The 25,218-nt window shown below is 44.8% G+C and overlaps 1 protein-coding gene across 4 annotated transcripts in view; it reads left to right on the plus strand.

The window, feature by feature from the left end:
- Nucleotides 1–4,698: 4,698 nt before the first annotated feature.
- The window catches only part of LOC115155585 (serine/threonine-protein phosphatase 6 regulatory ankyrin repeat subunit B), a 53,873-nt gene continuing 33,353 nt past the window's right edge, over nt 4,699–25,218 (plus strand). For all 4 annotated transcript variants that reach the window (XM_029702319.1, XM_029702317.1, XM_029702320.1 and 1 more), the window contains exons 1-4: nt 4,699–5,232; nt 15,458–15,541; nt 17,311–17,389; nt 17,827–17,897. In XM_029702319.1, coding sequence (XP_029558179.1) covers nt 5,206–5,232; nt 15,458–15,541; nt 17,311–17,389; nt 17,827–17,897 — 261 coding nt within the window. In that variant the 5' untranslated portion in view covers nt 4,699–5,205. The remainder of the gene's footprint in view (nt 5,233–15,457; nt 15,542–17,310; nt 17,390–17,826; nt 17,898–25,218) is intronic.

Genomic DNA, 25,218 nt, shown 5'->3' on the forward strand with positions numbered 1-25,218 from the left:
ACTTTATAGAACATGCTTTTTAGTTCAGAACTATGCTTTTTCTGTGTCCACGAAACAGGCCCTATATGTCTATGTGGGATACCCCCAGGGTTCACGCCAGAGGAACAACGCTTACTCATATCTAAACGAGATTTCCTAAAATACGCCACTTCGATACAGCTTCGACCGGAATTGACTTTTTCATAGCCGGTTAGGAGAATCAGGTTATGGTTAGGAAAAGAGTTAGGTTTGGGAAGATGCTCTCATGACTTGCAATGAAAAGTCTTGTATCAGTATCGAAGTGGTGTGTTTTTAGGGAGATCACGTAAACAGAACTCCCACAGATCTAAAGGTCTTATGTCATTTCCTTCATATACCGTATGAGTAGGGGCATTAACCCTGGTGGCCTGGATTAATTCCCAATCGGGCCCTCATACCGTCATGGCCACCTAACCATCCCCAGCTTCCAGTTGGCTCATTCATCCCTCCTCTCCCCTGTAACTAGGTCGTTACTGTAAATGAGAATGTGTTCTCAGTCAACTTACCTGGTAAAATAAGGCTTTAAAAAAAGGCTGCTCATCACAGGTTGGTGGCACCTTAATTGTGGAGGATGGGCTTGTGGTAATGGCTGGTGTGGAATTGTATCAAAAATGGCAAACACATGGTTTCCATGTGTTTGATGCCATTCCATTTGCTCCATTCCAGACATTACTTTGAGCCATCCTCCCTTCAGGAGCCTCCACTGCTACTCATAGTTAGGGTTAATGCCAGTGGAGCGAGGTAGTCAACCTAGTCTTGTCCTCGTGCCGTGCCTTCATGCCACTAAAAGCCTGGCAAACATGGCTATAGTCAACCAATTGTAGTCACCGAGGATGAGCTCCAACACTTCATGAAGACCATTTCGTAGAGTGCGGTCCTTGAACTGGGAGACCAGCGCCCAGACAGACACCCGGGTAGTTTTCCATCCAGCCCTGATAAGAGGAACTCAGAGCTCAACACACACACACACCTCAAGAGAGTCAGAATATATCAAAGAGCTGAGCGAGCAATGAGCATGGTGGAGTCTGTCTGCCTGCAAACTGGGTCAAAGTCAGCGCATGCATGGGCCTCTACTGCTCCTACGGCATATAGTGTATATGTGTGAGTGGTGGGGGAGGGTTTCCATTGTAGGGAGGTAGTAGGGGGGATGAGAAAGAAGCCCTGGAGCGAGTGTAGTCATACTGTGTTGTTGGCAGCCGGAGTCTGGTCTCTTTCTAAGTGGGAAGGCTGGGCTGAGCCACTGAGCTGCAGCATAACTGGCCTTCCAGTCAACCATATGTCTGTGACCTCTGCTTGCCCTTATCAACAGAGACAGGCAGACACTAACTCATGCAGACAGTAGAATGCAGACAGAAATGGGAATTTAGGGAGGAAAATATACAGAGTACAAAACATTACGGACAGCTTCCTAGTATTGAGTTGCACCCCCCACGTTTGCCCTCAGAACAGCCTCAATTCGTTGGGGCATGGACTCTTCAAGGTGTCTAAAGCGTTCCACAGGGATGCTGGCCCATGTTGGCTCCAATGCTTCTCACAGTTGTGTCAAGTTGACTGGATGTCCTTTGGGTGGTGGACCATTTTTGATACACGCAGGAAACTGTTGTGTGAAAAACCCACCATCGGTGCAGTTCTTGACACAAACCGGTGCACCTGGCACCTACTACCATACCCTGTGCAAAGGCACTTAAATATTCTGTCTTGTCCATTCACCCTCTGAATGGCACACATACACAAACATGTCTTAAGGCTTAAAAATACTTCTTTAACTTGGTTTCTCACCTTCATCTACACTGATTGAAGTGGATTTAACAGGTGACATCAATAAGGGATCATAGCTTTCACCTGGATTCACCTGGTCAGTCAATGTCATGGAAAGAGCAGGTGTTCATAATGTGTTGTTCTTAACTCAGTTTATATCCTATGCACATTATTTATGTGTTACCTTTATCTATAAATGTTACCTTTATAAATGTTACCTTTTCTGAAGTATCAGTAATGTGTATGTGAATCTTGCTCTCTTTTCTAGAATGAGATTTGATGTGGCACCATAAATGAGGACGATAGAAGGAAGATTTTAAGTCTCTTCCTAAGGAAAAAGCCAGCCATTCTGGCTACCATTGCAGAAAGTAGGGTGGGGTGGGACACTTCTGGGCATGGGTGAGCAACAACATTTAGCTAAACTCTATGAAATGAGGAAGATGTAAGAAGGAAGAATTTGAATCTTTTCCTCAAAAAAGCAAAAGCCAACCATTCTGGCTACCATGATAGGTGGTGGGGACCCTGTGGGCACTAGTCAGGGATGACTAACATTTAGTCACGACTTGGTACTTGCCGGGTCAGTTGTCCCCTGAAGGGTAGTGGTTATTTGGTGTGGGTGGCTATATAGTGGTGGAGACGGGTTGTATAATTTTGTCAACAGGAAATCAGAGATGCAACAACAATGAGACATGCTCCATATAGTTCTGTGCCAAAGTTCCATTCTCCAGTTACCATATGAAGGAGTATCTCTAACCACCCAGACCTAGTAAGGCAATGACTGATTCTGATACACATTTCCTGTTTGCTCTCCAAAACACAATAAACTCAGGAATGCATCTTCCTGAACCTGTTGACTGTGCAAAAGGTAGTGTATGTTCAGAAAGAGAAATAGAGAGGCAACAGTAAACATATCTGTTCATACTGCACACAGAGATGAATGCATAAGGACATAGGGGCATTTCAGATTGATCATAAGAAATCAAAATCAAATCAAATCAAATTTATTTATATAGCCCTTCGTACATCAGCTGAAATCTCAAAGTGCTGTACAGAAACCCAGCCTAAAACCCCAAACAGCAAGCAATGCATGTGAAAGAAGCACTGTGGCTGGGAAAAACTCCCTAGGAAAAACTCCTGAGAAAGGCCAAAAACCTAGGAAGAAACCTAGAGAGGAACCAGGCTATGAGGGGTGGCCAGTCCTCTTCTGGCTTTGCCGGGTGGATATTATAACAGAACATGGTCAAGATGTTAAAATGTTCGTAAATGACCAGCATGGTCAAATAATAATAATCATAGTAGTTGTCGAGGGTGCAACAAGCACTTCCGGTGAACAGGTCAGGGTTCCGTAGCCGCAGGCAGAACAGTTGAAACTGGAGCAGCAGCATGGCCAGGTGGACTGGGGACAGCAAGGAGTCATCATGCCAGGTAGTCCTGAGGCATGGTCCTAGGGCTCAGGTCCTCCGAGAGAAAGAAAGAAAGAGAGAAAGAGAGAATTAGAGAGAGCATATTTACATTCACACAGGACACCGGATAAGACAAGAGAATACTCCAGATGTAACAGACTGACCCTAGCCCCCCGACACATAAACTACTGCAGCATAAATACTGGAGGCTGAGACAGGAGGGATCAGAAGACACTGTGGCCCCATCCGATGATACCCCCGGACAGGGCCAAACAGGCAGGATATAACCCCACCCACTTTGCCAAAGCACAGCCTCCACACCACTAGAGGGATATCTACAACCACCAACTTACGGTCCGAAGACAAGGCCGAGTATAGCCCACAAAGATCACCGCCACGGCACAACCCAAGGGGGGGGCGCCAACCCAGACAGGAAGACCACGTCAGTGGCTCAACCTACTCAAGTGACGCACCCCTCCCATGGACGGCATGGAAGAACACCAGTAAGTCAGTGACTCAGCCCCTGTAAAAGGGTTAGAGGCAGAGAATCCCAGTGGGAAGAGGGGAACCGACAAGGCAGAGACAGCAAGGGCTGTCTCTAATGACATCCCCAAGAGGTAAAATATATAGTGAAAACAATAGTGGTCCTAGAACGGAACCTTGAGGAACACCGAAATTTACAATTGATTTGTCAGAGGACGAACCATTCACAGAGACTGATATCTTTCCGACAGATAAGATCTAAACCAGGCCAGAACTTGTCCATGTAGACCAATTTGGGTTTCCAATCTCTCCAAAAGAATGTGGTGATCGATGGTATCAAAAGCGGTACTAAGATCTAGGAGCATGAGGACAGATGCAGAGCCTCGGTCTGACGTCATTAAAAGGTCATTTACCACCTTCACAAGTGCAGTCTCAGTGCTATGATGGGGTCTAAAACCAGACTGAAGCGTTTCGTATACATTGTTTGTCTTCAGGAAGGCAGTGAGTTGCTGCGCAACAACTTTTTCAAAATTTTTTGAGAGGAATGGAAGATTCGATATAGGCCGATAGTTTTTTATAATTTCTGGGTCAAGATTCGGCTTTTTCAAGAGAGGCTTTATTACTGCCACTTTTAGTGAGCTTGGTACACATCCGGTGGATAGAGAGCCGTTTATTATGTTCAACATAGGAGGGCCAAGCACAGGAAGCAGCTCTTTCAGTAGTTTAGTTGGAATAGGGTCCAGTATGCAGCTTGAGGGTTTGGAGGCCATGATTATTTTCATCATTATGTCAAGAGATATAGTACTAAAACACTTTAGTATCTCCCTTGATCCTAACCTGTTTCTTACAAATTCATATATCTACAATTCTAGGTAATTCACCTGTAGTGCATCTGTAGGCCACTGAACATTTACCAAAGCAACTTACAAACCCGTCTCTGACTTTACTTCAAATTGTTTCCCCCCTATTCTAGCCACAGGAGGGCAGCAGAGGGAGAGATCTACCGAGCGTTGGCACTGACAATCCGCGATGACTCTCCTCAAATTCTGCATCTGAGTGTAGGAGAGCGAGAGGCTTGAACTTCCTGTGCAATCTCAGTTCACCCGTTTTACATATACATGAAGATTTTCGGAGCTGCAAAGTGAGAGAGGAGTGTTTGGTCATTTAAAGAGAACTTCCCCCGTGCATAAACTGTAAATGCGGATTGTTTACATCAGTCGGTCGAGTCGGAGAAGCCATTCCTTCTTTCCCTCCTCCCATCGCACACTGTGGCGGTGGCACGACTCCCCCTCACCGCAGATAGTGTCCGTGGAGCTGGCCATGGGGCCGTGATACAGCTCGGGCCCTGACTGTGGTTCTGCGTTGCATCAGAAAAGGAACGATTATTGATGCACGATTCACTTCCCTGACTACTGCATCAACCAAGAGTGACTACAAGAGGAAAAATAGAAGATTTTGAACTGCAATATTATTTCAAGATAATTGCATGATCTGATATTCGAGGGAGTGTGTTGATGTGCTGACCAAATTGATCGAGATTATTATGGCTGTTCTAAAACTCGTCGAACAGGTAGCTATGCCAATTTGACAAACAATTCATATTTCCTTAATGTTATATGTAGATGTAGATAGTCTATAAGCTTTTCTCATTATGCATTGCGATAGTGGCTACTTTGTTGATATAAAGATATGCCCAAGTAGGTCCCGGGAACGCGGAATGTTTTTGTAAACGTTACATAATTGAGAAATCATTTTTCATGCGTCGCTGGCAAGTGAGAGGAAATGGTTTTTCTGGTGCACGGAGGAACAGCTGCGGTCCGCTACGCGAGCGAGGAGGTGTGTCGGGCATCTCGTGCTGTGAATGAAATTGGGCGGTGTGTCTTATCTCATTTTGTAGATGCATTTGCAGTATTTCCCTAGTTCTTTGTTCTCCTTACCGTTTTAAAATTAAGGCAACGATTTCGGGGTGACTTTCTGATGGCTCTTCTGTAAACTGTACCCTAGTTGAGTCACCGCCACGCGCCACCGGAATTCAGCTGTGAATTCCTTTATCGTCTCCATGAATTATAGTGTTGCTATCGGCACCTGTTATGATCTGTCAAGTTGTTTCTGCTGCATCCCTCGGTTTTGTCAAAAGAATGTGTTGTGCATTTTGGGCTTGTCGAGTCAAGTTCCCCATTTCTCTCTTCCTAGATTGATGTGAGCGAGAGGCGTATGGGATGTTGAGCACAGTGACTTGTCACCAATGCAATGTTGCTGTTACCACAGACATATCTGAGGTGTTTTTCTTCACTGTGTAGGGGCCTGTTTTTGTTGTAGAGGTGCTGAGTAACAGGGTCAAACAGACAATAATGTCAACAGCCACAGTACAGGGGTCATCAGAGTCTTCACTCAGTCACCAGTCCTGTTGGGCTTGGAGTTTTTCCTGAACGCGTGACCTGACCAGTCCCTAAAACCCGACCCTAGCAACTGTGACTATTGTCTGGTTTCAATGATGGACTCTTTTGGCAACTTTGAAAATAAATTGTTCAGGAGTGGGCCCTCTTTAGAAAGACAACTCTCCCAACGAATCACGAGGCAGACATGCCAGAACATCGCGATTCAAAACCAACGTTTGCAGGCAGTGGTTTTAGTGAAGGTAGTGGTTTTAGTGAAGGTAGTGGTTTTAGTGAAGGTAGTGGTTTTAGTGAAGGTAGTTGTTTTAGTGAAGATAGTGGTTTTAGTGAAGGTAGTTGTTTTAGTGAAGGTAGTGGTTTTAGTGAAGGTAGTTGTTTTAGTGAAGGTAGTTGTTTTAGTGAAGGTAGTTGATTCAAGCTAGCCACGTGTGAAGGTGGTTGTTTTAGTGAAGGTAGTGGTTTTAGTGAAGGTAGTTGTTTTAGTGAAGGTAGTGGTTTTAGTGAAGGTAGTTGTTTTAGTGAAGGTAGTTGTTTTAGTGAAGGTAGTTGATTCAAGCTAGCCACGTGTGAAGGTAGTTGTTTTAGTGAAGGTAGTGGTTTTAGTGAAGGTAGTTGTTTTAGTGAAGGTAGTGGTTTTAGTGAAGGTAGTGGTTTTAGTGAAGGTAGTTGTTTTAGTGAAGGTAGTTGTTTTAGTGAAGGTAGTGGTTTTAGTGAAGGTAGTGGTTTTAGTGAAGGTAGTGGTTTTAGTGAAGGTAGTGGTTTTAGTGAAGGTAGTGGTTTTAGTGAAGATAGTGGTTTTAGTGAATGTAGTTGTTTTAGTGAAGGTAGTGGTTTTAGTGAAGGTAGTGGTTTTAGTGAAGGTAGTTGATTCAAGCTAGCCACGTGTGAAGGTAGTTGTTTTAGTGAAGGCAGTGGTTTTAGTGAAGGTAGTGGTTTTAGTGAAGGTAGTGGTTTTAGTGAAGGTAGTGGTTTTAGTGAAGGTAGTTGTTTTAGTGAAGGCAGTGGTTTTAGTGAAGGCAGTGGTTTTAGTGAAGGTAGTTGTTTTAGTGAAGGTAGTTGTTTTAGTGAAGGTAGTTGTTTTAGTGAAGGCAGTGGTTTTAGTGAAGGTAGTGGTTTTAGTGAAGGTAGTTGATTCAAGCTAGCCACGTGTGAAGGTAGTTGTTTTAGTGAAGGCAGTGGTTTTAGTGAAGGTAGTGGTTTTAGTGAAGGTAGTGGTTTTAGTGAAGGTAGTTGTTTTAGTGAAGGTAGTTGATTCAAGCTAGCCACGTGTGAAGGTAGTGGTTTTAGTGAAGGTAGTGGTTTTAGTGAAAGTAGTTGTTTTAGTGAAGGTAGTGGTTTTAGTGAAGGTAGTGGTTTTAGTGAAGGTAGTGGTTTTAGTGAAGGTAGTTGATTCAAGCTAGCCACGTGTGAAATGCTTTCATTAAAAATAACCTCCATGATCTCTATCTTGCTAGCTACTATTTTGTATTTTTTTTTAAGCGGATGCCTAAATAGTCCACCAGACCGTAGTCACAGTTGCCTATAGGGTCGTACTTTCGAGACTATGACCTGACAAGAAACATGGGCTATAACAAGGGGCCCAGGCGAGGAAAAACTCCAGGCCACATAGGGATAAAGAGGCTCAGCATTATCTGTGAGACCGAATGCTAATGGTGCTGCTATTTGACCTTCCTCTGTCCCTTATCCAAGGCCTTTATCTATAGATCAGCCCAGTCTGAACTGTGTAGAGCAGCAGTTGCAGGAAGTGATCCAAGGGCCTATCTCGCCTGTACATCTGATTTCAGCCTATGTCAGGCACGCACCACTGTATGTGCTCGCAAACCAGCATCAGTTATGCTCAGTGGGTTGTTTGAGTTAGTACAGGTTGTAACGGATGTGTATGTTTGCAGAGAGATTATACAAGTGTATGGCTCTGTGTGTCTACTGACCAGTGAGTGACTCTGGCTGGGCCACTCAAGGACATTCAGAGACTTGTCCCTAAACCACTCCTGCATTGTCTTGGCTGTGTGCTTAGGGTCATTGTCCTGTTGGAAGGCGAACCTTCGCCCCAGTCTGAGGCCCTGAGTGTTCTGGAGCAGGTTTTCATCAAGGATCTCTCTGTACTTTGCTCCGTTCATCTTTGCCTCGATCCTGACTAATCTCCCAGTCACTGATGCTGACAAATATCTCCACAGCATGATGCTGCCACCACCATGCTTCACCGTAGGGATGGTGCCAGGTTTCCTCCAGATGTGACACTTGGCATTCAGGCCAAAGAGTTCATTCTTGGTTTCATCAGACCAGAGAATCTTGTTTCTCATGGTCTGAGAGTCTTTAGGTGCCTTTTGGCAAACTCCAAGCAGGCTGTCATGTGCCTTTTACTGAGGAGTAGCTTCTATCTGTCCACTCTACCATAAAGGCCTGATTGGTGGAGTGCTGCAGAGATGGTTGTCCTTCTGGAAGGTTCTCCCATCTCCACAGAGGAACTCTGGAGCTCTGTCAGAGTGACCATCGAGTTCTTGGTCACCTCCCTGACCAAGGCCCTTCTCCCCCGATTACTCAGTTTGGCTGGGCGGACAGCTCTAAGAAGAGTCTTGGTGGTTCCAAAGTTCTTCTATTTAAGAATGATGGAGGCCACTGTGTTCTTGGGGACCTTCAATGCTGCATACATTTTTTGGTACCTTCCCCAGATCTGAGCCTCGACACAATCATGTTTTAGAGTTCTACAGACAATTCCTTCAACCTCAAGGCTTGGTTATTGCTCTGACATGCACTGTCAACTGTGGGAGCTTAGATAGACAGGTGTGTGCCTTTCCAAATCATGTCCAATCATATAGGATGTTGAATTTACCACAGGTGGACTCCAATCAAGTTGTAGAAACATCTCAGGGCTGATCAATGGATACAGGATGTACCTGACCGAAATTCCGTGTCTCATAGCAAAGGTTCGGAATAGTTAGGTAAATAAGGTATTTCATTTTTTTGGTTTTAATACATTTGTAAAAACTTCGAAAAACCTGCTTTCGCTTTGTCATTATGGGGTATTGTGTGTAGATTGCTGGGAATACAAAAAAAATGTAATGCATTTTAGAAAAAGGCTGTAACGTAACAAAATGTGGAAAAAGTCAAGTGGTCTGAATACTTTCCTAAGGCACTATACAAGAGCAATTAGAGTTTAGTGCCTTGCTCAAGGGCACATCGACAGCTTGTTCACCTAGTCGGCTCAGGGATTCAAACCAGCGTCCTTTCGCTTACTGGCCAAACCGCTAGGTTACCTGCTGTCCTAGTCCCTCCTCTGTGTTCCAGAGAAGGGGAGAGACAGGAAGTTATTAGGTCTTGACAGCCCCCTCCCCTTTTTTTCATTTTTCTTCTTACTGGATCCCCATGGGATTGTTCGTCTGGAAGTATGCGTGTGTGTGTGTGTGTGTGTGTGTGTGTGTGTGCGCGTTGGTGTGTGGGTTTGTTCGGGAGGGGGGTTGAAGGGTGCTCATGACGTGACGTGTTGTCTTTTCAGTTTTTTTATTTTAAATACATTTTTTGAACGCTGCTGACCTTTCCGTATCAAGATAGCAATATGTCCTTAACAGGTGACACACACACGACCCGTGTATTTACTGACACTTACACGCATACAGTAGAAGTGGGAAGTTTACACACACTTACATTGGAGTCATTAAAACTCGTTATTCAACCACTCCACAAATTTCTTGTTAACAAACTATACTTTTGGCAAGTCGGTTAGGACATCTACTTTGTGCATGACACAAGTAATTTTTCCAACGATTGTTTACAGACAAATTATTTCACTTATAATTCACTGTATCACAATTCCAGTTTACATAAACTAAGTTGACTGTGCCCTTAAACAGCTTGGAAAATGATGTCATGGCTTTAGAAGCTTCTGATAGGCTAAGTGACATCATTTGAGTCATTTGGAGGTGTACCTGTGGATGTATTTCAAGGCCTACCTTCAAACTCAATGACTCTTTGTTGACATCATGGGAAAATCAAAAGAAATCAGCCAAGACCTCAGAAAAAAATTGTAGACCTCCACAAGTCTGGTTCATTCTTGGGAGCAATTTCCAAACGCTTGAAGGTACCACGTTCATCTGTACAAACAATAGTACACAAGTATAAACACCATGGGACCACGCAGCCGTCATACCACTCAGGAAGGAGACGCGTTCTGTCTCCTAGAGATGAACGTACTTTGGTGCGAAAAGTGCAAATTAATTCCAGAACAACAGCAAAGGACCTTGTAAAGATGCTGGAGGGAACAGGTACAAACGTGTCTATATCCACAGTAAAACAATTCCTATATCGACATAAGGCCGCTCAGCAAGGGAGAAGCCACTGCTCCAAAACTGCCATAAAAAAGCCAGACTACGGTTTGCAACTGCACATGGGGACAAAGATCGTACTTTTTGGAGAAATGTCCTCTGGTCTGATGAAACAAAATAGAACTGTTTGGCCATAATGACCATCATTATGTTTGGAGGTAAAAGGGGGAGGCTTGCAAGTTGAAGAACACTATCCCAACCGTGAAGCACAGGGGTGGCAGCATCATGTTGTTGGGGTGCTTTGCTGCAGGAGGGACTGGTGCACTTAACAAAATAGATGGCATCATGAGGAGGGAATATTATGTGGATATATTGAAACATCTCAAGACATCAGTCAGGAAGTTAAAGCTTGGTCGCAAATGGGTCTTCCAAATGGACAATGACCCCAAGCATACTTCCAGAAGTTGTGGCAAAATGGCTTAAGGACAACAAAGTCAAAGTATTGGACTGGCCATCACAAAGCCCTGACCTCAATCCCATAGAAAATTTGTGGGCAGAACTGAAAAAGCGGATGTGAGCAAGGAGGCCTACAAACCTGACTCAGTTACACCAGCTCTGTCAGGAGGAATGGGCCAAAATTCACCCAACTTATTGTGGTAAGCTTGTGGAAGGCTACCCGACACAATTGACCCAAGTTAAACAATTTAAAGGCAATGCTACCAAATACTAATTGAGTGCATGTAAACTTCTGACCCACTGGGAATGTAATGAAAGAAATAAAAGCTGAAATAAATCATTCTCTGCTATTATTCTGACATTTCACATTATTAAAATAAAGTGGTGATCCTAACTGACCTAAGACAGGGAATTGTTACTAGGATTAAATGTCAGGAATTGTGAAAAACTGAGTTGAAATGTATTTGGCTAAGGTGTATGTAAACTTCCGACTTCAATTGTACCTATTTTCTCTCTCACCACCAACAGTAAGGGAAGGAGAAAAACACAGTCATGTGCCCTATGGTTTTATTTCTGCATTGAATTTATAGAACGACATCATCGGCATCAGCAGCTTCTCATTTTGGAGCTGTGCTGTGGGGGCGGAGATTCAGATCTGCTCTGTACCCTCTGGCACCAATAGCAATGCAGCTATTATATTCAACATCCTTATGGAAGGAAAATCACAGCCCAAAAAATGTGTGTGTGTGTGTGACATGATTGCATGTGTGTTGTTTGTAGTTCAAAGAATGAAAACAGAGTTTTTATCAGATACAGGAAGTTTGTGTAGGATGAGGGCAAAACAGAGAGACATCCGTTTGTTTGGTCAAATGCCGGCGACCCCTCTTGGTTCCATTGGGACCCTTTTAGACAGGATTAGTTGATTTAAGATGCTGACCCTAATGGTGTTCTAAATGTAGAAAAGGAAGCTGCCACTCTCCTATTGGACAAAGGGCTCGTTTTGACAACATTCATTGGCCCTTGGAGTCAGGGCGAGGGAGGAGCGGTGAGTGGTGGGGTGTGGGGTGGTGAGGGGTGGTGTGGTGTGAGAAGTGGTGGGGTGGTGAGGGGTGGTGTGGCGTGGCGAGGGGTGGTGTGGTGTGAGAAGTGGTGGGGTGGTGAGGGGTGGTGTGGCGTGGCGAGGGGTGGTGTGGTGTGAGGAGTGGTGGGGTGTGGAGTGGTGGGGTGTGGAGTGGTGGTGTGTGGTGGTGTGAGGAGTGGTGGGGTGTGGAGTGGTGGTGTGTGGTGTGGTGGTGTGAGGAGTGGTGGGGTGTGGAGTGGTGGTGTGGTGGTGTGAGGAGTGGTGGGGTGTGGAGTGGTGGTGTGTGGAGTGGTGGTGTGTGGTGTGGTGGTGTGAGGAGTGGTGGGGTGTGGAGTGGTGGTGTGTGGTGTGGTGGTGTGAGGAGTGGTGGGGTGTGGAGTGGTGGTGTGTGGTGTGGTGGTGTGAGGAGTGGTGGGGTGTGGAGTGGTGGTGTGTGGTGTGGTGGGGTGTGGAGTGGTAATTTACTGCCACATGCAGTGATGGAATGTTTTCCCACAAGCATAATTCATTGGCTGATCCCTACTGATGACCTGGATGGAATTATTTGATCCTTCCTTAACCCATAATAAGTCCCACAGAGTTGACTACTTCAAAATGGTGAAAGTCCTCAATGGCACAGCCCATGCTAAAACGGTTTTAATAGTCGTATGTACAGGATACACATGGTATACACCATCCAATTAAGTGCTTACTTGCAGGTTCCTTCTGGACAATGCAACAACAATAAGAAATAATAAAAGATAAGAATATGAACATAAAGTAAATGGCTCAGTAGAATAGAATACACATTTTAGCATCACTATAATACAGGAAGGGACCGAAAATCCGAGCAGGTGGTCAGTCCAGTTCAAGTGGCTTTTAGATACTAACAGGATCAGAGACCGTTTCTATCAGACCGTTTCTATCTCATGCTCCGATACTGTCTGCCGATGGTAAGGGAGAGAACAGCTCGTGTCAAACGGCGGGAAAATATTCCGGATCAATCTATGTGGAGGAGAGCCATGTTCCCATAAATCACTACTTCTTCAGCAGAGTGGCCACTGTGGCTGTTTAGATCTTCATGGGAAAACTGGGACTGTAGTTAGGCTGTAGTTAGGCTGTAGTTAGGCTGTAGTTAAGCTGTAGTTAAGCTGTAGTTAGGCTGTAGTTAAGCTGTAGTTAGGCTGTAGTTAAGCTGTAGTTAGGCTGTAGTTAGGCTGTAGTTAAGCTGTAGTTAGGCTGTAGTTAGGCTGTAGTTAAGCTGTAGTTAGGCTGTAGTTAAGCTGTAGTTAGGCTGTAGTTAAGCTGTAGTTAAGCTGTAGTTAGGCTGTAGTTAGGCTGTAGTTAAGCTGTAGTTAGGCTGTAGTTAAGCTGTAGTTAAACTGTAGTTAGGCTGTAGTTAGGCTGTAGTTAGGCTGTAGTTAGGCTGTAGTTAAGCTGTAGTTACGCTGTAGTTACGCTGTAGTTAAACTGTAGTTAGGCTGTAGTTAGGCTGTAGTTAGGCTGTAGTTAAGCTGTAGTTAAGCTGTAGTTAAGCTGTAGGGCCTACACATTGTGTGTGCAGGTTTTTGCAGATTATAGGATTAGTCAGTGTCTGTGTGTGGCCCACAAGCAGAACTGAAAATGTTGTCTGAGCTAGGTTTCCTCTCTGCGTGTAAACTCTGAGAAGGTGACAGAATGTAACAGGAAGTGAGGCGGTAAGGTGGAGGGGGGACAGGAAGTTCAGATGCAGCAACATGTTCTGGCCTGACTCTGTGGTGCATAGGGCTGAGTCAGTCAGGGCTTTGACTCAATTGTCTTACATTTACATTTACATTCCTCTCTGTCATTGAATTTCATGTTGTATGTAACTGACAGGTTGTTGAAATAATGTTCCTGTCAGTCATCATCACATGGTGATGGTCAGGGGCCACTGCTTGGCAGCACCCAGAAACAGCATCCATATGGGACCAGTCTGTGGTTTTGACATTGTTGGGGTACAGCTTTTGTCAGATTTGACTTTTCGTAGCAGGTTAGGAGAATTTACGCAGCAGATAAGGAGAATTAGGTTAAGGTTAGGAAAGTGTTATGGTTAGCTAGAAATGCCAAAATGTTTAACTTTTGACATTGATTTGACAAAAGCTGTATCTCTTCTAGCCATGACCCCAGTCTGTTTCGCTCTCAGAACCATGTCTCCCCTTGTCTGTCACAAAGACTTGAGGCTAGGTAGGTCCTTTTAAAATACTTTTACAAGGCACCCTTCTTTCCTCCCTTCTGTGAGGTGATTGCTATCGCCAATCAAAAACTGCAAGGGTGGAAGAATCCATTTTAGAAGTATTGAAACGTGGACATGACCAGCCTCATTATAGTCGGCCTGTCTACCCTCATATCCAGTCAGTCAGTCCAGTGTGTTTCTCAGAAAGCTGACTGACCCTGCTGATCTAAGGCCTAGTACTGATTGACAAAGATAATTTGTGCCTGCATGCCAGCCATGTTCTGGACCTTTATTTAGGTCTGAGAGAGAGACTGGAGAGAGCACTGTGACTTCACTCACTACACTAGACTAACATGAATGTTTATATGCTGCTGTGCTGTTCCCTTGTAGAGTTGGAGGACTTTATTTCCCTCTGTGTAAATAACCTCATACATTTGTCTTATTAAATCCACAACAGTCTTAACTACAGCACTAGGCCTTTACCACATGTAGGCCTACAGTGAGTCTCACACAGTCAGTCACTTCTCCAGCTGTTTGAAACAGAGTGAAGGGTCACACAGCTGCTCGTGCTGGCAACGCTCTGATTCCATGTGAAGGACCTCTCCCCTCTTTCCTCCTTTTTCCTTGTTCACACACACAGCTGATACATCTGATACCTTGAGATTTATTTCAGGGTGACTGTTTAGACACGTATTGAAGATAGGCTTGATCAGTATTTAGGGAGACTTGCATTAGCCCTGCTCGTGTTTGAGACATGTATCTACTTGTGCTGACGTTTCAATGTCATCTGAGAGCAATGAAGGTTTCCTTTATTGTTCTATTATGTAGGATTAGTGAACAACCTTGGATCTATAGAGGAGGATTAGGGAACGACCTTGGATCTATAGAGGAGGATTAGTGAACGACCTTGGATCTATAGAGGAGGATTAGGGAACGACCTTGGATCTATAGATTAGGGATTAGGGAACGACCTTGGATCTATAGAGGAGGGTTAGGGAACGACCTTGGATCTATAGAGGAGGATTAGGGAACAATCTTGGATCTATAGAAGAGGGTTAGGGAACGACCTTGGATCTATAGAGGAGGATTAGGGAACAATCTTGGATCTATAGAGGAGGATTAGGGAACGACCTTGGATCTATAGAGGAGGATTAGGGAACGACCTTGGATCTATAGAGGAGGATTAGGGAACGACCTTGGATCTATAGAGGAGGATTAGTGAACGACCTTGGATCTATAGAGGAGGATTAGGGAACGACCTTGGATCTATAGAGGAGGATTAGGGAATGACCTTGGATCTATAGAGGAGGATTAGGGAACGACCTTGGATCTATAGAGGAGGATTAGGGAATGACCTTTGATCTGTAGAGGAGGATAAGTGAATGACCCCAATGGTCTGACCCTTTCTCTTCTCTCTGTCTCATCCTCAGCCTCCTCTGGTCCAGGCCATCTTCAATGGAGACCCTGAGGAGATACGCATGCTCATCTACAAATCGGAAGACATCAACGCTCTGGTAAGACCATCAGACATGTTCCATTCACCATACTTCCATGCTCCAGAGCAGAGGAAATGCTGAATAAAACAGACCTACTATTTCCTCTCTCTGTGCACTTCCTGTGTGGGCCAGGGGTCAGTATGGGAATAAGGTCAAACCGGTGTTTATTTACAACAACACAGGGATATTGTTAGCTGCTCCAGCAGGACAGGACATCGGCTGGTCCCAACCCTCATTCTCTTTCCTGGGTGTTTAGTCTCTTCGATGGGCTGTTGGCTGCTATCAGAGGCACTACAATGACAACTTTGTCTTTGTCCAGTTTAGATGTGTTTTTTTTTTGAGAGTCAGTGGAGGGCTAGGCCAGATGGATTTGAGGGGTTGTTTTGCGTGCTAACTGGCAAGTGGCCACAGGGACAATGGATGTTTTGGCCCAGCGCTGTAACACAGCCAGTAGCCATAGGCTTAGCTCATCCCATAGGATACTGACTGTTAGATCCTCTTCTCTGCCCGGCCAGCTCTGTGTCCACTCCAAGCTAACTGTCCTGTCCATGGCCTCTGGCAGTGTTTCCCTCGCCACTGAACAAAGATTTTACTGAGTTACAGTTCATATGAGGAAATCAGTCAATTTAAATAAATTCATTAGGCCCTAATCTAGGAATTTCACATGGCTGGGAATACAGATATGTTGGTCACAGATGCCTTAAAATAAATGTGCCTCATAATGGGCCTCAGGATCTCATCACGGTATTTCTGTGCATTTAAATTGCCATTGATAAAATGCAATTGTGGTCGTTGTCCGTAGTTTATGCCTGCCTGTAACATAACCCCACCGCCACCATAGGGCACTCTGTTCTCAACGTTGACATCAGCAAACCGCTCGCCCACACAACGCCATACATGTGGTCTGCTGTTGTGAGGCCGGTTGGATCTACTGCCAAATTCTCTAAAACGATGTTGGAGGCGGCTTATGGTAGAGAAATTAACATTCAATGATCTGGCAACAGCTCTGGTGGACATTCCTGCAGTCAACATGTCAATTGCACCCTCCCTTGAGACATCTGTGGCATTGTGTTATGTGACAAAACTGCACATTTTAGAGTTGCCTTTTATTGTCCACAGCACAAGGTGCACCTGTGTAAATCTTATAAATATATATATTTTTAATTGAACCTTTATTTAACTAGGCAAGTCAGTTAAGAACAAATTCTTATTTACAATGACGGCCTACACTGGCCAAACCCGGATGATGCTGGGCCAATTGTGCACCGGACTCCCAATCACAGCCAGTTGTGATACAGCCTGGAATCGAACCAGGGTGTCTGTAGTGACGCCTCTAGCTCTGAGATGCAGTGCCTTAGACCACTGTGCCACTCGGGATGATCATGCTGTTTAATCAGCTTCTTGATATGCCACACCTGTCAGGGGGGATAATTATCTTGGCAAATGAGAAATGCTCACTAACAGGGATGTAAACAAATTTGTGCACAAAACTTGAGAGAAATGAGCTTTTTGTGCGTATGAAACATTTCTGGGATCTTTTATTTCAGCTGATAAATCATGGGACCAACACTTTACATGTTGCGTTTATATTTTTGTTCAGTGGAGTGGGGTTGGGCTCTTTTGATTACTCTGTCTAACTCTGTTGCCTCTTGCCTCAAATAATGTGACTTCAGTTGGTTTAAACTGAAAAGTACCAGTGCTCCTGGATGATGCACACGCGCATATCAAATATATAGCCTAACCCTACGAAGGCTGCCTGTAACTCTCTCCATCTCTCTCTCTGTCAGGATGCAGAGAAGCGCACCCCGCTCCATGCTGCAGCCTTCCTGGGTGATGCTGAGATCACTGAGCTTCTCATCCTCTCTGGTAAACCATCACACTCTATTCCCCTGCTTTACAGCCTTAGCTACAATAACACAATGCCGTTTAAATAGATAGAGTAGAAAGTAGCTTTTATCACAGATTGCTTGGATAATGTGGCTTTTTACTCTCACTACCTCCCTGCTAATGCCAGATGATCTCTCTTTTTCTCTCTCTCTCTCTCTCCATCCATCCATCCATCCATCCATCCATCCATCCATCTCTCTCTCTCTCTCTCTCTCTCCCTCTCTCTCCCTCTCTCCCTCTCTCCCTTTCTCTCTCTCCCTCTCTCTCTCCCTCTCTCTCTCCCCCTCTCTCCCTCTCTCCCTTTCTCTCTCTCCCCCTCCCTCCCTCTCTCTCCCTCTCTCTCCCTCTCTCTCTCTCTCTCTCTCTCTCTCTCTCTCTCTCCCTCTCCATCTTTCTATCTCTCTATCTTTCTCTAGGGGCACGGGTCAACGCCAAAGACAGTATGTGGCTCACCCCTCTCCACCGCGCGGTGGCATCCTGTAGTGAGGTGGGTCAGTGGAGACACACACACACACACACACACTGCACAGGATCTACTCATGCGTGAGCGTACTCTGGCCCTGACACACACACACACACACACACACACACGCACAGTGACAGGCAGCTAACAGCATGGCAACACATTCTTAGGGACCCATGCTGAGACACAGGTGGTAAGAAGCTAAACAGCCTAAAAAGAACAGCAGGATCTGTGGTGGAGAGGAAAGGAAAGGAGAGGAGCTGAGCTGAGAGGAGAGGAGAGGAGCTGAGAGGAGCTGAGAGGAGAAGAGTGGAGAGGAGCTGAGCTGAGAGGAGAAGAGTGGAGAGGAGCTGAGCTGAGAGGAGAGGAGAGTAGCTGAGAGGAGAGGAGCTGAGCAGAGAGGAGCTGAGCAGAGAGGAGCTGAGCAGAGAGGAGCTGAGCGGAAAGGAGAGGAGAGGAGCTGAGAGGAGAGGAGAGGAGCTGAGCGGAGAGGAGCTGAGCAGAGAGGAGCTGAGCGGAGAGGAGAGGAGCTGAGCGGAGAGTAGAGCACACTTAGCTATAATCACCAGTCTGACCATCGTCCACCACTCTCTGCTCTGTGTGCTAGTCAGTTAGGAATGCATTAGCAGTAGCACACAGCATAGAAACCAGACCCATAACAGAGACATAGCAATCTGTCAACACAGCCAACACAATACCTTGTGTCAGTCCCCTGGATTCAATCTAGGATAGCTTAGGATCGACTCACTCACTAATGTGTGTGCCTGTGTATGAACTTTGAATATGTGCATCTCGGTATATGTCTATAAATGAATGCATATGTTTATTGAATGTCTCTAGTTGTTGAATATGTCCTTCTCTGTTGACAAAGGTATGTAAAGGTAACTGGCAAAAATAATGGAAACACCTGAGTAAATGATGGTTCTGGCAGCTCTGTTATTGTATGGGGTTCATTTTCCTGGAATGGTTTAGCTGGCGAGGAGCTGGCTAAGAGCTGGCTAGGAGCTGGCTAGGAGCTGGCTAGGAGCTGGCCAGGAGCTGGCCAGGAGCTGGCGAGGAGCTGGCGAGGAGCTGGCCAGGAGCTGGCTAGGAGCTGCCGAGGAGCTGGCCAGGAGCTGCCGAGGAGCTGGCCAGGAGCTGCCGAGGAGCTGGCGAGGAGCTGGCCAGGAGCTGCCGAGGAGCTGGCCAGGAGCTGGCCAGGAACTGGCCAGGAGCTGGCTAGGAACTGGCCAGGAGAGCCCCAGGGGACATCGCGGGCTACATGCTTATGGTCTCCATGGAGGACGTACTGAATGGAAGACATTCATTTTCAATCCCCCTCTAGCTCAGACCGCTACCCCCACCTGCTTCAAGATGTCCAATATCATCCCCGTGCCCAAGAAAGGGAAAGTAACTAAACTGAATGACTACCGTCCCGTAGCACTCACCTCCGTCATGATGAAGTGCTTTGAGTCTAGTCACACACTCAACCCTCTCCAATTCACCTCCTCCCTCCCTGACACACTCAACCCTCTCCAATTCACCTCCTCCCTTCCTGACACACTCAACCCTCTCCAATTCACCTCCTCCCTCCCTGACACACTCAACCCTCTCCAATTCACCTCCTCCCTTCCTGACACACTCAACCCTCTCCAATTCACCTCCTCCCTCCCTGACACACTCAACCCTCTCCAATTCACCTCCTCCCTTCCTGACACACTCAACCCTCTCCAATTCACCTCCTCCCTCCCTGACACACACACTCCAATTCACCTCCTCTCTCCCTGACACACTCAACCCTCTCCAATTCACCTCCTCCCTCCCTGACACACTCAACCCTCTCCAATTCACCTCCTCCCTCCCTTACACACTCAACCCTCTCCAATTCACCTCCTCCCTCCCTGACACACTCAACCCTCTCCAATTCACCTCCTTCTTCCCTGACACACTCAAACCTCTCCAATTCACCTCCTCTCTCCCTGACACACTCAACCCTCTCCAATTCACCTCCTCCCTCCCTGACACACTCAACCCTCTCCAATTCACCTCCTCCCTCCCTGACACACTCAACCCTCTCCAATTCACCTCCTCCCTCCCTGACACACTCAACCCTCTCCAATTCACCTCCTCCCTCCCTGACACACTCAACCCTCTCCAATTCAACTCCTCCCTCCCTGACACACTCAACCCTCTCCAATTCACCTCCTTCCCTGACACACACACTCCAATTCACCTCCTCTCTCCCTGACACACTCAACCCTCTCCAATTCACCTCCTCCCTCCCTGACACACTCAACCCTCTCCAATTCACCTTCTCCCTCCCTGACACACTCAACTCTCTCCAATTTGCCTATCGCCCTGACAGATCCACAGATGACGCAATTGCCATTGCACTGCAAACTGCCCTCACCCACCTGGACAAGAGGAATGCATTTGTGACGATGCTGTTCATGGACTACAGCTCAACCTTCAATACCATAGTGCCCTCTCAGCTCACCACAAAGCTCACGGCCCTGGGACTGAGCTCCTCCCTATGCAGCTGGGTCGTGGACTTCCTGATGGACCGCCCCAGGTGGTGAAGTTAGGCAACGTTACCTCCTCGACACTGATTCTCAACAAGGGGGACCCAGAAGGGTGTGTCCTCAGTCCCCTCCTGTACTCCCTGTATACCCATGACTGCGTGGCCTCACACAGTTCCAACTCCATTATCAAGTTTGCTGACGACACCACAGTAGTAGGTCAAATCAAATTGTATTGGTGTTTAGCAGATTTTATTGCGGGTGTAGCGAAATGCTTGTGCTTCTAGCTCCGACAGTGCAGTAATATCTAACAAGTAATATCTAACAAATTACACAACATATACCCAATACACACAAATCTAAGTAGGAATGAATTAAGACTATATACATATGGACGAGCGATGTCAGAGCGGAATTGACTAAGATACAGTAGAATAGTATAGAAAACAGTATGAGATGAATAATGCCAGATATGTAAACATTAAGTGACTAAGATACTGTAGAATAGTATAGAAAACAGTATGAGATGAATAATGCCAGATATGTAAACATTAAGTGACTAAGATACTGTAGAATAGTATAGAAAACAGTATGAGATGAATAATGCCAGATATGTAAACATTAAGTGACTAAGATACTGTAGAATAGTATAGAAAACAGTATGAGATGAATAATGCCAGATATGTAAACATTAAGTGACTAAGATACAGTAGAATAGTATAGAAAACAGTATGAGATGAATAATGCCAGATATGTAAACATTAAGTGACTAAGATACTGTAGAATAGTATAGAATACAGTATATACATATGAGATGAGTAATGCCAGATATGTAAACATTAAGTGACTAAGATACAGTAGAATAGTATAGAATACAGTATATACATATGAGATGAGTAATGCTAGATATGTAAACATTATTAAAGTGACTAGTGTTCCATTCCTTAAAGTAGCCAGTGATTTCTAGTCTATGCCAATAGGCAACAGCCCCTAATGTGCTAGTGATGGCTGTTTAACAGTCTGATGGCCTTGAGATAGGAGCTGTTTTTCAGTCTCTCGGTCCCAGCTTTGATGCACCTGTACTGACCTCACCTTCTGGATGGTTACGAGGTGAACAGGCAGTGGCTCGGTGGTAGATGTCCTTGATGATCTTTTTGGCCTTCCTGTGAAATCGGGTGTTGTAGGTGTCCTGTAGGGCAGGTAGTTTGCCCCCGGTAATTCGTTGGGCAGACCGTACCCCCCTCTGGAGAGCCTTGTGGTTGCGGGCGGTGCAGTTGCCGTACCGGGCGGTGATACAGCCCAACATTGTGCACCTGTAAAAGTTTGTGAGGGTTTTAGGCTCCTGAGGTTGAAGAGGCTCTGTTGCACCTTCTTCACCACACTGTCTGTGTGGATGGTCCATTTCAGTTTGTCAGTGATGTGTACACTAAGGAACTTGAAGCTTTCCACCTTCTCCACTGCGGTCCCGTCGATGTACAGTTGAAGTGGGAAGTTTACATACACTTAGGTTGGAGTCATTAAAACTCGTTTTTCAACGACTCCGCATATTTCTTGTTAACAAACTATAGTTTTGGCAAGTCGGTTAGGACATCTAATTTGTTCATGACAAGTAATTTTTCCCCAAAAATTTTACAGACAGATTATTTCACTTATAATTCACTGTATCACAATTCCAGTGGGTCAGAAGTTTACATACACTAAGTGACTGTGCCTTTAAACAGCTTGGAAAATTCCATAAAAGGATGTCATAGCTTTAGAAGCTACTGATAAGATAATTGACATCATTTGAGTCAATTGGAGGTGTACCTGTGGATGTATTTCAAGGCCTACCTTCAAACTTAGTGCCTTTGCTTGACATCATGGGAAAATCAAAAGAAATCAGCCAAGACCTCAGAAATAATATTGGAGACATCCACAAGTCTGGTTCATCCTTGGGAGCAATTTCCAAACGCCTGAAGGTACCACGTTCATCTGTACAAACAATAGTACACAAGTATAAACACCATGGGACCACTCAGCCGTCATACCGCTCAGGAAGGAGACGTGTTCTGTCTCCTAGAGATGAACGTACTTTGGTGCGAAAAGTGCAAATCAATCCCAGAACAACAGCAAAGGGCCTTGTGAAGATGCTGGAGGAAACAGGCACAAAAGTATCTATATCCACAGTAAAACGAGTCCTATATCAACATAACCTGAAAGGCCGCTCAGCAAGGAAGAAGCCACTGCTCCAAAACTGCCATAAAAAAGCCAGACTATGGTTTGTAACTGCACATGGGGACAAAGATTGTACTTTTTGGAGAATTGTCCTCTGGTCTGATGAAACAAAAATAGAACTGTTTGGCCATAATGACCATCGTTATGTTTGGAGGAGAAAGGGGGAGGCTTGCAAGCCGAGGAACACCATCCTAACCATGAAGCACGGGGGTGGCAGCATCATGTTGTGGGGGTGCTTTGCTTCAGGAGGGACTGGTGCACTTCACAAAATAGATGGCATCATGATATATTGAAGCAACATGTCAAGACATCAGTCAGGAAGTTAAAGCTTGGTCGCAAATGGGTCTTCCAAAAGTGGCCATCACAAAACCCTGACCTCAATCCTATAGAACATTTGTAGGTAGACCTGAAAAAGCGTGTGCGAGCAAGGATGCCTACAAACCTGACTCAGTTAGTTTTAATGTTGAGCTATAGTCAATAAACAGCATTCTTACATAAGTATTCCTCTTGTCCAGATGGGATAGGGCAGTGTGCAGAGGGATTTCGATTGCATCGTCTGTGGATCTATTGGGGCGGTAAGCAAAGTGAAGTGGGTTTAGGGTGTCAGGTAAGGTAGAGGTGATATGATCCTTAACAAGCCTCTCTCAAAGCACTTCGTGATGACAGAAGTGAGTGCTACGGGGAGATAGTTATTTAGTTCTGTTACCTTTGCCTTCTTGGATACAGGAACAATGGTGGCCATCTTGAAGCATGTGGGGACAGCAGACTGGGATAGGGAGAGATTGAATATGTCCGTTAACACTCCAGCCTGCTGGTCTGCACATGCTCTGAGGATGCGGCTAGGGATGCCATCTGGGCTGGCAGCCCTGCGAGGGTTAACATGTTTAAATGTTTTACTCACATCGGCCACAGAGAAGGAGAACCCACAGTCCTTAGTAGCGGGCCGCGTCGGTGGCACTGTGTTATCCTCAAAGCGTGTAAAGAATGTGTTCAGCCTGTCCGGAAGCAAGACGTTGGTCTCGGCGACGTGACTGGTTTTCCTTTTGTAGTCCGTGATTTCCTGTACTCCCTGCCATATTCTTCTGGTGTCTGAGCCGTTCAGTTACGACTCCACGCTGTCTCCATACTGATGTTTAGCTCGTGTGATTGCCTTACGGAGTGAATAACTACACTGTTTATATTCTGCCATATTATCGTTGTTGGTCTGATTACCAACAACGACAAGACGGCCTACAGGGAGGAGGTAAGCACTCTGACGGCATGGTGCCAGGTAAACAACCCCTCCCGCAACCTCAGCAAAATAAAGGAGCTGATTGGGGACTTCAGGAGGAACCAGGCTGGGCGCTCCGGCATCCTAATCAACGTGGAGACAGTCAAAAACGTCAAGTTTATCGGTGTGCACATCTCCGAGAAGCTGAAATGGTCAAACCACACGGACACCATGGGGAAGAAGGCACGTCAGCGACTCTTCCAACCTAAGGATGCTGAGGAAATTTGGCCTGTCCCAGAGGGCCCTCACAGTGTTCTATAGGAGTACCATCGAGAGCATACTGTCAGACTGCATCACAGCCTGATAAGGCAACTCCACCGCTGCGGACCACAAGGTGCTAGAGAGGATGGTGTGCTCAGCCGAGCTCATCAATTGGGTGCACACTGCCTGCCCTCCAGAACACTTACAACACCAGGTATCGCAAGAAGGCCAAGAAGATCATCAGGAACCTCAGGAAACCAGAGGTTGGCCTGTTCTCCCCGCTTCCTTCACTCAGATGCGGGCAGTACAGGAGCATCAGGGCGATAACTGGAAGACTGGCCAATAGCTTCTACCCTCAGACCATCAGGCTGCTGAATAGCCACTTGGCTATTCAGCGGTCATTTATCATTGCTACAGTTGTAAATGTTTATATATATTATTATAATTATGATTATTATAGTTATTATCATTATTGGTATTATTAATTATGTATTATTATTGTTAATGTTATTAGTATTGTTATTATAATTATTGTTATTGTTATTAGTATTGTTATTATTGTTATTAGTATTGTTATTATAATTATTGTTATTATTGTTATTAGTATTGTTATTATTGTTATTAGTATTGTTATTATAATTATTGTTATTATTGTTATTAGTATTGTTATTATTGTTATTACCATTATTATTAATAGTAGTATTGTTATTAGTATTGTTATTATTACTATTGTTATTACTATTATTATCGGTAGCAGTAGTAGTATTGTTATAAGTATTGTTATTATTAATGTTATTATTATTATGTATTATTGTTATTATTATTGTTATTATTAGTACTAGTAGCATTGTAGTAGTATTGTTATTACTGTTATTACTATTATTATTATTATTAGTAGTATTGTTATTACTGTTATTACTATTATTATTATTAGTAGTAGTATTGTTATTACTGTTATTACTATTATTATTAGTAGTAGTAGTATTGTTATTAGTACTGTTTATTTTTATTACTATTATTAGTAGTAGTATTGTTATTAGTACTGTTATTATTAATGTTATTATTATTATTATTTATGTATTGTTATTATTAATGTTATTATTATTTATGTATTATTGTTATAATGTTATTATTATTATTATTGTTGTTACTATCCGTATTT

The sequence above is a fragment of the Salmo trutta genome, chromosome 20 (assembly GCF_901001165.1).
Source record: "Salmo trutta chromosome 20, fSalTru1.1, whole genome shotgun sequence".
NCBI classification, from domain to species: Eukaryota; Metazoa; Chordata; class Actinopteri; order Salmoniformes; family Salmonidae; genus Salmo; species Salmo trutta.